Source organism: Electrophorus electricus, chromosome 4, assembly GCF_041902795.1.
Source record: "Electrophorus electricus isolate QZ-2024a chromosome 4, ASM4190279v1, whole genome shotgun sequence".
NCBI classification, from domain to species: domain Eukaryota; kingdom Metazoa; phylum Chordata; class Actinopteri; order Gymnotiformes; family Gymnotidae; genus Electrophorus; species Electrophorus electricus.
In genome coordinates, this window is record NC_137500.1 from 6430507 (window position 1) to 6444145 (window position 13639).

A 13639-nucleotide genomic window follows, 5' to 3' on the forward strand; every position below is an offset into this window, starting at 1 on the left:
TGGGCTTCGGGCTCTGCAGGGAGAACATTCTGAAGACGGCGAAGGCCCTGGTGGAGGACACCAAGCTGCTGGTGGCCGGCGCAGCCTCCAGCCAGGACAAGCTAGCCCAGGCAGCGCAGTCCTCGGCCAAGACCATCACGCAGCTGACCGATGTGGTCAAGCTGGGGGCAGCCAGCATGGGCTCTGACGACCCGGAGACCCAGGTGGGTGCGTGGGTGTGGCTGGAAGTTTGGTGGATCCCTCCGGTCTGGCTTAGTTGCTTCTGAACGTAGCTCAGCAGTTAAGATACCGGACTAGCCATCAGAAGGTTGCCGGTTCAGGACCAGTGAGGCAAAACCGCTCCTTTGTGTGGAGCTGACTAATGGAGACTGATGGCTGGCTGCCCCATCAGAGGAGCTGAGTGTGCAGACTGACCCTAGACGCAGCTTTCTCGGGGGTTGAGTGTGCAGACTGACCCTAGACGCAGCACCCCTGAGCCCTCCACCTGTTAAAAACCATCTCAGAAATCAAGTGATTCTATCTCAATGTGTGTAGAGTCTCTCATTCTCTCCTCAATGTGAGGGTCCATTTCTGGGTCAAAGTGATAACACACACACACACACACACACACGCTCATACACAGCTTCTAGGTGGCTCAGATGTGGAGCTGTGCTCTCAGGATCACAGCCCTATGTACTCTTTGATAAAGCAGCCAGGTCTTATATCACAACCCCAGGTGTTCCTGATAAAGGCAGTATGCTTGCACACACACACACACACACACACACACACACACTCTCTCTCTCTCCCTTTCTCCTTTTGTTCTTCCCCCATCTTTGTTCAGGTGGTTCTGATCAATGCAGTGAGGGATGTGGCCAAGGCTCTAGCTGAACTGATTGGTGCCACAAAGTGTGCAGCAGGGAAGGCAGCAGATGACCCTTCCATGTACCAGCTCAAAAGTGCAGCCAAGGTAAAGGGTGTGTGTGTGTGAGTGTGTGTGTGTGCACGTGTGCGCGTGCGTGCGTGCTCATACAGGGCCATCTCTAAACGGTTCTGCTCTGGCATATTATTCACTGGTAAGTATTTTGCATGTTCGTGTGTGTGTGTGTGTGTGTGTGTGTGTGTGTGTGTGTGTGTGTGTGTGTGTGTATATGAGATTGCCAGCTGCCATTGACGATCCATGGATCTCTGGCTGTGTGCAGTGCTTTCAGGACTCCGTCAGCTCAGTGTGTGGCCACCACTCAAGCTCTGTGTTACTCTGATAGTGTCTCTGTGTTTTTTTGTGTGTGTCATTCACTGGCCACACAGCAGGGCACCGAGCTAGGCAGCGTGTGATCACAGCACAAATACTGTATAAGCCTCGAGTGCATGCTTACCACTGTTTTTATCTCTCTCTCTCAGCCTTTCTGGGATATTAAAAAAAAAAAGACGCCTCTATTTTTGTATCTTTGTAACTTAATTCCTTGTATTATGTTGACCTGCCTTCCTGTTTCCAGCTCTCTGTCCGTTCAGCTGCTACTCTTCCCTGTTAATCCGCACATGTCTGCATCGCTTTCATTTATCGTTCTTTACTAATGAGCTGAGTTTGATCTGCTGCGTCCGTGACCTCCGCACAGGCCCTCTGCGTTCTCCCAGCATACGGTAACCTCCAGAACTCTCCTCTTCTCCTCCTGCCCCACGCTTTCATCCATAAAAAGGTGTAGTGCCTGCTAGCGCTACAGCGGGCTCACGTTGCCTTCCACTTTACCCTCTTAGGATTTTAAACAGCTGCCCTCCAAATCTTGTTTTAGACAACATTTCCTCAAACTCGGGGGGGGGGGGGGGGGGGGGTTTGGATAAATGGCTTCTCTGATTGGCATGGACCTTCACAGTGGTTCTAACCCCTAGCTAATGGCTCTGGGTGCCGTTCAGTGCTCAGCTCTGTCAGACACACCCGTGGCCTGGCTCCCCTCTCCCCCCTGGGGAATCGGACTCGAGCAGGCTCAGGCCTCGCACCCGCAGCCCAACCGAACCCTTTCCACGAATATATAACCCCTCCTTACGGAAAATATGAGCAGACTTCACTGAGTCTATTTGGTCCGCGAGGAACGTCTTTTGAAGTCGATGCACCCTGCCAAGCCTTTGGATGTTGCGTTGATTACAGCTCCCCCTGCTGGTGCCAGAGGCTCATTTCCACCCACCTCTGTCAAGTGATGTGCACCCAACCACGATCGTCTTCTCCTGCTGCCGGTGCTCAGCTGTGTGCTTCTCTCTCTCGGCATGTGTGCGCAGGTGATGGTGACGAACGTGACGTCGCTGCTGAAGACTGTGAAGGCAGTGGAGGACGAAGCCACTCGAGGCACGAGGGCCCTGGAGGCCAGCATCGAGTTCATCCGACAGGAGCTGAGTGTAGGCAGCAGAGAGGACCGGAACGGTCTTCCTCCTTACATTAATTCACGCTCTCTGCCCGTTAATTGCCCGGCCGTGAGTTAGCGTTGGTGAGTCCTAGCCTGACGCCGGCCGGCCTGTACGTTGACTGTGCGCCACCGACCATACCCCCCCCCCCCCCCCCCCCAGCTCCGCTCGTCAGCGCCATCATAGCAGCGCGAGCAGGTGGAGGAGCGGTCCAGGATGACGGGCCATTGTGCCCATGATTTACAGAGAATTCCTGTCACGCTTTTGCCCGCGAGACGGCAGTCATTAAACAAGCGTCACGGCATCTAGCCAGCCAGGCCCCGTTAAAGAGCCGGCAACGATCCGTACCGCACACCCACAAGAAAAGCTAAACCGTATGATGATTATTGCAGGCGTTAATACCATCACGTGTGCATAGTCTGCTCCAGTTACGACACGCCGCTGTGTAGAAAGGTAAGATGAGTTTCTCCTCCATTTGTGTGCATTGAGCTGAACTCCCTAAATGGTCCTTGCGGCAGGTTTTCCAGGCCAAGGACACTCCGGAGAAGTTTGCCCCCCCGGAGGAGCTCATCCGCATGACCAAGGGCATCACCGTAGCCACGGCCAAAGCTGTAGCAGTGGGGAACTCGGGCCAGCAAGAGGACGCCATCTCCACCGCCAACCTGAGCCGCAAAGCCATCTCCGACATGCTGGTCACCTGCAAGGTGGTAATCAAAACACGCTCGCGCACAAACATGTAAACACAGACCCGCTTCCACTGAAGCTCTGGCACCCACCCCACCCCCCCACCCCAGTTGAAAGGACTTGGAAGCACATGAAAGGCTTGTGGGCAGCATGAATGCAGCTCGCTCGTGCCTCAATGTCACTTTGAGCTCCGCTTTGTGCTGCCGAATTCTGCAACCGGGGGGGGGGTGCAATGTGCGGTGGTCTCGAGCTCCACGAGGAAGACCATGCCGAGCTGAAGTCGCTGCCGCGCCTCCCGTTCACGCCGGCCGACTCTAGTAGTCTTTCTGTGTGACAGGCGGGGTTGCATGGGGGGCTTCGCACCCGTTGTGTTAATGTTGCGTTTCCTCCAGCAAGCTGCGTTCCATCCAGAGGTGGCAGAGGACATGAAGACCAAAGCCCTGCTCTACAGCCAGGAGTGCGCCAACGGATACATCGACCTGCTCGAACATGTCCTCCTGGTGGGTGTGTGGGTGGGTGTGTGTGTATGTGTGTGGGGAGGGGGGGGTCTGCATTAGGGATATGGACATCTTGCATGGCTGATAACTTGCACTAAACAGTGCACAGCGACTCGGGGCCTGCGGCCTGGTATGTTTATCGGTCTGTGAGGAGCTTGGGTGTAGGTGCAGGCCCTTGTGTGACGGCGTGGTGTCTGTGCTTCTGCACAGGTGCTGCAGAAGCCTGCAGCAGAGCACAGGCAGCAGCTAGCTGTGCTGTCAAAGAAAGTAGCCAGCTCAGTCACCGAGCTCGTCCAGACGGCAGAAGCCATGAAAGGTGAGCGTTCTCTCTCTCTCTCACTCACACACACACACACACACACACACACACACACACACACACACACACACACACACACACACACATATATACACATATATATATATATATATATATATATATATATATATATATATATATATATATATATATATATATATATATAAAAGCAAAGATGCCTGTCACTTATCCGAAGACCTGCATACAAATATGTAGATATAACAGTCATATCCTATTAGCATGCGTGGTACACTTTATTCTTGTTTACTCTGGTGGCTTGTCCTTTTGACCCTTTCCCAACCAATTAAAACCCATTTATCTGTTATGAAAACGAGCGGTTAGCTTGTATTCGCTGTCGATGGCCGTTCGAGATCGGTGGAAAACAAAGCCCAAGATGAATAGGCCTGCCAAACGGTCCACAGGCCATGAGTTAGGCGTGTGTGATGTGGGGCGCAGGCCCTGGTCCGTGTTAGCGGTAATGGGCTGAATTGGACGGGGGCAGGGTTAATCAAGCCACTGGGGCTCTGAGACTCGCTGCTTCACTGCACTAATACCACTGTTACTCCCTCCTACTGCCGCAGACGGAGGTGAGTACGACACGACACAAGCGTTGTTGTTTAAAACAAAGACACGCGCGCGTGGAAACCAAATGTGGGAGGCGTAGAAAATCTGGTTCAGTATAATTCTAAAAACATCTCGACAGCTCCTTATGCAAGCAAATAAAAATGGGAGATTTTTATAGGTACGTTAAAGTCTTAAAAGAATGATGATATTTCATTAAGAAGTGTCTTTTTTCCTACAGCACACTTAAACAGTGCAGTGGTAAGGGAGAGTGTGTGTGTGTGTGTGTGGTGTCACTTGTGCTCCTGTGGATGTTTTGGGAGCAAATACGGTTGGTACAGTGTCCCCATCATGCATGAAAGTGTCGTTCCTGTTTGCTCCTGCTTCTTGGGTCTCAACTCCGCCCCCAACCCCCCCATTTCAGGCTCAGAGTGGGTGGACCCGGAGGACCCTACAGTGGTTGCCGAGACGGAGCTGCTGGGGGCGGCAGCGTCTATCGAGGCAGCAGCCAAGAAACTGGAGCAGCTCAAACCCAGAGCCAAGCCTAAGGTACCCATCCCTGCGCCTCAGACTGCTCAGCACTGCGTTCATGAACACCCCCCCCGACAGCAGTAGCTCTGCCCATCAGCATACCTGTGTCAAATCAGTTCCACCTGAGCCAAAGGCTGCTGGAATGTTCCATTAGCTGGCAGGGGTGTTCAGAGTCCTTCATAAGAATGTGATGTAGGCAGCTTTATTTGCAGTGGGTTGGGGGTGCTGTTTTGTCTTCCTTTTTTTCCTGAAGGCATGGCTGCATTGTTTTTGATATATAATTTTTTTTTTTTTTTGGGGGGGGGGGGGGGGGGGGGGTGTTGTCTCACTCCCAACCTGTCCAAAACTCGAGAGACGGGAAAGGTCAGCCCTTTAGGAAATGATCTTTTATTTTTTAAGCCCTTTTATTGTTGCATTTGTCTGTCTCAAACTGTCCTTCTTTACCTGAAGACATTCTGCAGTGCCTCACACAGCTCACTTTCCTTCCAACACTTAGCAAAGCTTTATCCCTCTAGTAAAATAAAACAGAAAATGCAACTTGGCTTACTGTTGTTATTATTGATTCAGCGTAAATGCAAAGAATTCTGTTTACTAAGATTCATAAAGCTGTTCTATGAATCTTATATAAGATCCATATGCATCTGTAATATGTTGCCGTTAGCTCTTCAGCGCCTAGGCCTTACACACACATTACATGTTAGTAATGTTTCATTAGTCTCCTTTGGGCAGTTCGTGTTCATGGCCTCGAAGCTAAGCCAACAGGAACCACATCTAGACTTCCCTTTTAATTTCACAGAGGCTGTGTCACCTTCAGCAGAGAAACTTCTCTCACGTGAGCCCCCACCAATGATCTCACTGGGCCTAAAGCAGGTTGCCAGAATCCCACGCTGGCCTTTGTCCAGCAGGGCCCGGCCCGCTGTGCTGCGTCCTGGTCGCCGGGTCTTCTCTTCCAGCCGTGGAGGAGTGGCGGTGAAGGGGCGCCATGGACGGCGCCGAGGCCCCTGAGGTTCCTTTCATTAGCTCGTGGCATTTGGGGCGTTTGTGACTGAAATTTGTGACTGCGTACGTCAAAGTCCGTTCACATTTCCTTGTGAGCGTTTTCGTGCTTTCGTACGTTTGAGAAGTCCGTGCTCCGCAGTAGTAAGACGGTGTTTCCTCCATGAAGCGATTTGGACCAGGTGCCTTAGTCGTCAGGCCAGGCTTGGGGGTTGGCAGTCAGAGCTGTGCTGGTTGAGGTGCTGTGGGCCTCGCTGTGGGGTTGGCCCTCCGTTACACCGGTGAGCGGTTCCCATGGCAACAGAAAAGTCTGGAAGTAATTCTTCTAGGGAGCTCTCTGACCTGTTCATAACCTGCTCGCAAGCATGAGGACGCGTCCATCATGTGGCATCACACACATGCCCCTTAACATGTCACTCACATCTGTTGTTTGTGTTTAGTTTTTTTTTTTTTTAAATCATGAAAAATTGATGGCTCTTGGTGAGGATTTGTGGGAGTTCAAGGAGGTGCAGCTCCTTGCAGGGGGACGACATGGCGAGCACGGTGTTGGCGCTCCCTAGTCCTCTCTCCGTGTTCACCTCCCTCTCCTCTGCCATTGCCGCTCACTCCTCCGCTCATCCCAGCATGCATCACAGTGCCTCTCCCCTGCTCTTCACTTCCTGTCATCAACCCTCGGCCCTCGTGCATCCCTTGCTGTCCACTGCTCTCCTCTCCTCTCCTCTCCTCTCCTCTCCTCTCTTCTCTTCCATTCTCTAGAGGTCAGCTAGACCTGGATGCCTTCACTGCAGGGCTCTGTCTGATATGTTTGATATATTAGGTTGTTATTCAGTCCAACTATATATCAAACATATTCCTACAGTGTCCCGCCCTTTCTCCAGCCGCGCCAGCTTTGGGTGGTGTGTGATCGCGCGGGAGCGCGTGCCCTGGAGCGCAGCGTTTTCACTGCTTCCAGGTGTGTGTGTGTGTGTGTGTGTGTGCGCGCACGCGCGCGCACAGTGTGTTTTCAGTACAAATCCGTTTGCAAAGGTGGATGCAAGGGTTTGGATTGAATGCTGGAGAACTGTTCCTGGGTGGGACCATACAGAGCAATACGGGACTGAAAAATGATGCAATGATGCAATTGCTCCTCAGTGCCACAAGGTGTCGCACTTCAAAAGATGTTACACGCTTCCGTCGATGACCAGTTGCCCGCAACCGTTCTGCAATGCCAGCCCCTGCACGCAGGCGCCGTTCAGAGGCCACTGTTCTAGGTCCTCATCAGTTTATCCCGTCAGCTGCACGCATAGAATGTCTGCGTCCTGCAACCCGACTCCACCACATCTCCTCCTTCCGGAGGCTCTGTCCGGTCTCTTCGCGCTCGGCGGCCGTAACCGTGGCTTCGTTTTGTTTGCAGCAAGCAGACGAGTCCCTGGACTTCGAGGAGCAGATCTTGGAAGCAGCCAAGTCCATCGCTGCAGCGACTAGCGCTCTGGTGAAGTCCGCCTCGGCCGCGCAGAGGGAGCTTGTGGCCCAGGGCAAGGTAGGATCAAGACAGAGAGCGAGGAGGCCAGGCTGAGGGGCCGCGCGGTTCTCCATGTTCACTGGCTGCCCTCGTTTGTCCAGGTGGGCTCCATCCCTGCCAATGCTGTGGACGATGGCCAGTGGTCCCAGGGTCTCATTTCAGCGGTGAGTAACATGCAACTTCATTCACTCACTCCACCCACTCACGCCTACAACGTTATCTTTTAATTATACTCAGAACCAATTACGATGAAGTATTATTATTGAATTATATTATATAATTACGCAATTCCGTAAAAAAAATGCAACGAAATATTATGCAATTAAATATTATTAGCCACACGACTCCGGCGGTCTACGATTCTGTCATGACAGCTGCACTGCCCTCACGCTCGTTCTGTTCCGCGCAGGCCCGCATGGTTGCGGCCGCCACCAGCAGCCTGTGCGAGGCGGCCAACGCGTCCGTGCAGGGCCACGCCAGCGAGGAGAAGCTCATTTCCTCCGCCAAGCAGGTGGCCGCCTCCACCGCCCAGCTGCTGGTGGCCTGCAAGGTGAAGGCCGACCAGGACTCCGAGGCCGTTCGCCGCCTGCAGGTCTAAACCCCCCCCCACACCCTCTACCCCATCCCCCCCTGTCAGACGAGCACGTTTCAGCGTCTCTACCTTCCTTCGCTGAACTCAGTAAAAAGGCCACGTTTCTGTCTACAGACCGCCGGCAATGCCGTGAAGAGGGCCTCGGATAACCTGGTGAAGGCGGCCCAGAAAGCGGCCTTTGACAAGGCCGAGGATGACGGCGTGGTGGTGAAGACCAAGTTTGTAGGGGGGATTGCCCAGGCAAGACCTTTTTCCTATTTAGCAATAGCAGATCCAAATCGTGCGATGCAGCACCGGTGCTCCGTTCTCTTCTTCCGTCTTCTCCTGATCGGGTCGTTTGGGTATAGTAGGCGTCTCCGGCTTCCTGTGATGTCACGCCCCGAGAAGCCCTTTCGCAGGCATTCACAGGCAGCTCTGATTCTGACCTCTCTCATTCATCCCAAGCATTAATCCCAGGCTGTAATCTGCAAACCAGGCCAAATACTCCTGCATTCACAAGTGAGAAAACCCTGCTGACCCCATACCAAAGATTTTGGAAACTCAGGTTTAAATAACCTGTTTACCACACGTAGGCTCACGTCGGTCCGCCAGGACAGAGGTGAGCTGGAGCAAGACGACAAACGAAAACAGGAAATGGAAAATGTGTCAGGTTGCCACACAACAGAAGCCATTTACCAAAGTAACTATAATAAAATAAAAGTATTCCCATCACTGTAGTGGTAGTGTACAGAAATGTCCCAAATTCCCAAATGCTGCTCTCACATACTGAATGTTCAAGGCCATTCTGTGTTTTTATGGCTGTGTAGTTATGTTAATTACAGGCTTGACTGGAACAAAATGCGCTGAAAGCATTTTTGTAACCCAGTGGAACTCAGATGGTGCTCAGGATAAAATGCTGTGGCCTACAGAAAAAAGAACCTTTAGTGGACAAAGCCTGCAAAGTAGATGAGCCTTCAGACCTTCAGCTGGCTGGTGCACGTTATCTTATATCCAGTATTTCTGAACTTCTGCTGTTCTAATGCAGTAATGGCAAGCTTGGTGGTGTTTAGAGCAAGTTTGAACAGTGCGAGAGTGTGTATTTGAACAGATTAGTTTTATCTTTCACGTGAAAACAATTATTATTTAGACACCAATGGGTCTATAATTACTGGGGCAGTGGTGCATTTTCCTTACAGCTGTATATTCAACTACTTAGACTTGGATATATGTTGAACAGAACTAAAGATTTTTTTTCAGAAGATGTTTTTCCTGATATTTCACCTGCCACTCCACAGAATGCAACTCTCCAAATAATCAGGAATTATACACTCCTCACTTTTTAAAACAAAAATGCAAATAACATTGCGGACTACATATTGTACAAATCGTGTTTTGACTTGTAAACATTAACGAAGCCAAGCGAAGGTCTGGACGGAGCCGCTCGGAGCAGTGACATCCTCCCCTTTGAAAAGCACCGTTTAATGCCGTCAGCTTTAAAGCCACTATAACGGACGTTGACGAAAGCGACGCTGACGCTTCTCTGATGTGCTGGAATGTGCCTGCCACAGCAAAGTCTGCCTGCTTGGTTATGTCTTCATAATGCTTCCGCATTTCATTGTGTTTAAGCGATGCTAAGCGATGCTAAGCGAAGCAGTGCTAGGAAGCTGGAGGCTGATGCCGCGTTTCACCACGTAAACGGAACGCGTCCATAGCCTAGACATTTAAGGTTCAGCCTCGTCACAAATGCATTGTTGTCAGATTCAGCGTTTCATCTTTTTGGTTTTGGCTGGTGAAATGCGAGGCAGTACACGGGGAAACGGGGCCAGCGGGTGATCGAGTCTTTTGTTCGGAGGGGCCGGTGCGTGAGGCTGACGCAGAGTGACGCTGGTCTTCTGTCCCCAGATCATCGCCGCGCAGGAGGAGATGCTGAGGAAGGAGAGGGAGCTGGAGGAGGCGCGCAAGAAACTGGCCCATATCAGACAGCAGCAGTACAAGTTCCTCCCCAGCGAGCTGCGGGAGGACCAGAGCTGAACACACGCGCGCACGCAAGCACACACACACACACACACACACACACGCACGCACACACACACACGCACGCAAACACACACGCACACGCGCACGCAAGCACACACGCACGCAAGCGCACACACACGAGCGCACGCAAGCACACACGCACGCAAGCACACACACGCACACACACACGCGCGCACACAAGCACACGCACGCACGCACACACGCGCGCACGCAAGCACACACACACGCAAACACGCACGCAAGCACACACACACGCAAACACACGCACACGCAAACACACGCACACGCAAACACACGCACACGCAAACACACGCACACACTCGCGCGCACACACACGCACGCAAGCACACACACACGCACGCAAGCACACACTCACACTCACACACACACACACCCCGACCGAGCGTGATGTTAAACAATGACGTTGGCATCTCATTTGGGAATATTTGCCATTAGTGTTGAGGTGGGACTGTTGGACAAGCTGTCAGAGAGGGGGACGAGCGCGCTCTGTGGTGCAGCTGTTTCGGATGGCTGAACTGTGTGATTTGGCTTTTCACCCACAGAAAGTTGGGAGTAATTCCACAGACGTACTGTTTTCCTCAGAGAACGAATAATGGTGTTTGTTTGTGATTAGGTGCTGTTTATGGCTGTTGTTTTCTGGGTTTTGTTTTTCATGTTTTCATCAGTTATTGATGAAGTTTGAGGCAGATCTTTTGTCTTAGTATGAGAATTGCTTACTTGGAGAATTTCTGTTTTGGTGAGTGTGTTTACGTGTGTTTGAGGGGGCAGGATATGTGGGTGGGTGGGTTTGTGCCTCTGTGTGGACATAAAGCACAGCTTTATGCCAGACTTAGGAAAGTAACTTAGCATAGGACTCCTTGTCATACTTCTCTTGATTTTACAATTGTCAGTCACGAATATGTTTTATAAATACATCACTATAATGCTTGAGATCTATGAAGATATCAAAAAAAATTATAGCTCAAAAGTTTGAACTTTCTTATGAGCCTGACATACAGTATGATCTCCCTTCATAAGTTTTCATAACTTATATAGGTGTGTTTCCTGAGCCATCATGGTCAAGTGATCTTCAGCCAGATTGTTCATTATCTAATGCCTTTACTGAAGCACTACTCAAAGTATCCATATTATGAAGGCTCGAAACCATTGTAGGAATGTGTTGTGTTTAGCTAGAAGTATGCTGATGAACTATAAGACTACATAGAAAATGTATGGACGTGCTTTATTGTGTTATTTATTGATACGAGATTTGCGGATCCTACATTTCGGTTAGGGATCTGTTTTGATCACTAGCAGAGGAGGCAGAACTAAAGCGGATGTTATGACACTCTTGTACGTGATTATGCTGACTTCACGAGTACCTGCAACTTTATTACCGCACGTCGGTGACATATGTCTGTGTTCACTCCCTGCCCCTTAAATGCTGTCAGGTATGCTGATCCATGTCCTAACCCCTGCACCTCCTACACACACACACACACACACACACACACACCACAGAAACTGCAGGCGTTTAGTGCACACTCACTGTTCTGAGGACTGTATAATGCATGGATCATATGAAGTACAGTACAAGAGACAGCATAGCACTTCTTGCTTTGTAAGATGCACTAACATCATCTGTATTTCAATGTACTCTTCTCTGCAAATAACACAAGTACATATGCTTCTTGTGAACTTGGTAGACATTAGTGAGAATTTCAGTGGGGTTTTTTTTTTAGATGGATATGTAGTTATTCCCTTGTTTGTTTGTTGCTTGCGTATTAAGGATTACACAATGTGGCACTTAAACAATATGCATTTAGTGCAAAGATTTGTGTGAACTGCAATACCCTGCTCTCCAAATTTGGATGTATTGTATATTAGTGCCTTATACTGTTGGATCCAAGTAACACCTGATCTAAGTTGCCCTTATAGACTAATCCAAGATCTAAACTGAAATCTCAACCATTAGTAGAGAAACAGCAAAGCCGCTCTTAGATCAGTGGAAAGAAGCAACTTCAACTGGAACTGAAGTGCAGTTGTGTGTGTTTGTGGGAAGTCCAAATAGCCTGGGCCTTTGTGATGTGGGCACCGTGGCATCAGGCTGAAACCTGAAAGCCACAGGCCAATGGCAGCTCGATTTATCTCTGCCTCTGTACCAACCCAGCGTGCTTGTGGACGGCTCAGCCGCCAGCCAAAACGAACTGAAAATACTGTGTGTAACAGCATCGCCAATGCGATGCTACAGTTGAGGGGGAATTTATAAGCGATGTGTTCTTCACGATTAAAGCTGCAATCAGGAACAGCTCAAAAACCAACACGGCCACTTCCGAACTAGCTTTGAACTTGCTCTTGGGGACTGTATGGTGGGCCCAGAGGTTGTCATGGTTTAGTTGCCGTGGTCTAACAGCGGTTTTGTTGTCGGGAGATCTTGTTCCAGTACCAAAACCTTACCTGCCACTCGTAGTTATTCCTGATTGAGGCCTTAATTGAAAAAGATGTTACGGTCACGTCTGAAAGAAGTGATGACGATTTTCCCAGTTTTCCTGAGTAAACCACTACGTAGGTTTTTTTTGTATTGAGTAATAAATGTAATGAAGATATTGCAATATGTGGTTTAAAATGTGGTGTCTTTCAGTGGAGCAGAAGAAAAATTAAAATAGCGCCTTTATTGAACTAGAGTTTAGGGTTTTCTTTAACCGACTGAAACGGTCACAATAATGACATAATGACAATGATACTGTAAGATATTTATCTGGTCATGAAAATATTTTTTGTATTCCCTGAAAATAAAGAGTTTGAACAAACATGGAGTCGTACCGTTTGGTTTCTGCAGATCATTGTTCCGCGTTGGATGTACTATAGATGGATGGCTCCTCAGACTCCTCGTGCACATGGTCTAGCCTCCCTTCAGTGTGCTCTGCTAGAACAGAACAGAATCACACTCGTGTTTCCTGCTCACTTGTTCAAGTGGGCAGACGTAAGAATGTCCAAGCCCAGAACACCAAGCATTTACAGGCTGATGCTGACACACACACACTGACACCAGGGAATGCATTTACACACTCCCTTAAGATAAGAGTTTTCAGCTCTTATATTTACATTACATAACCGTATGGATATGACTTTATATGAGCTTGTAAGGGGTGTTTTTGTTGGTGTTGGTGTTTGTGTTTTCAACATAACATGAGCTGAATTCTCCCCTTTAGATGTCGCTGTTTCACCGCTACGTGCTGTGCTTTGGGTCCGTATGTGCTTTGAGGTCTAGTGGAGAGCCAAACTTCAGTCTACATGCCCAAATAAGGCTGTGTGTCCGTTCTGCTGTAGTCCACGTGTTTCCCTTAGAACCATAGGAGTCCAGTGCGGCGGAATTTAAGACGAACTTTTTTAAATTCGTCAAGCAAGGGACTCGCCAACACGCAACCCCCCCCCCCCCCCCCCCCCAAAAAAAAAAAAAAAAAACTGTGCTGTGGTGCGTGATGTTTGCGATTCATTCACAGCGACTGACTACAGCTGCTCCCCGTTCTGTGTCTGTACAGGAGGCAGAGTGTGTGAAGCAGGGAGGA

General features: G+C 49.9%; 1 protein-coding gene across 1 annotated transcript in view; it reads left to right on the forward strand.

Annotated features, from left to right (window-relative positions):
* Positions 1-12880, forward strand: part of tln2b (talin 2b) — an 80028-nt gene extending 67148 nt beyond the window's left edge. The window contains exons 47-58 of the mRNA XM_035522466.2: positions 20-203; positions 824-949; positions 2251-2367; positions 2892-3077; positions 3450-3557; positions 3765-3870; positions 4859-4983; positions 7355-7480; positions 7564-7626; positions 7872-8054; positions 8169-8294; positions 9936-12880. Of these exons, the coding sequence (XP_035378359.1) occupies positions 20-203; positions 824-949; positions 2251-2367; positions 2892-3077; positions 3450-3557; positions 3765-3870; positions 4859-4983; positions 7355-7480; positions 7564-7626; positions 7872-8054; positions 8169-8294; positions 9936-10064 (1579 nt within the window). The 3' untranslated portion in view covers positions 10065-12880. The remainder of the gene's footprint in view (positions 1-19; positions 204-823; positions 950-2250; positions 2368-2891; positions 3078-3449; positions 3558-3764; positions 3871-4858; positions 4984-7354; positions 7481-7563; positions 7627-7871; positions 8055-8168; positions 8295-9935) is intronic.
* Positions 12881-13639: the final 759 nt, after the last annotated feature.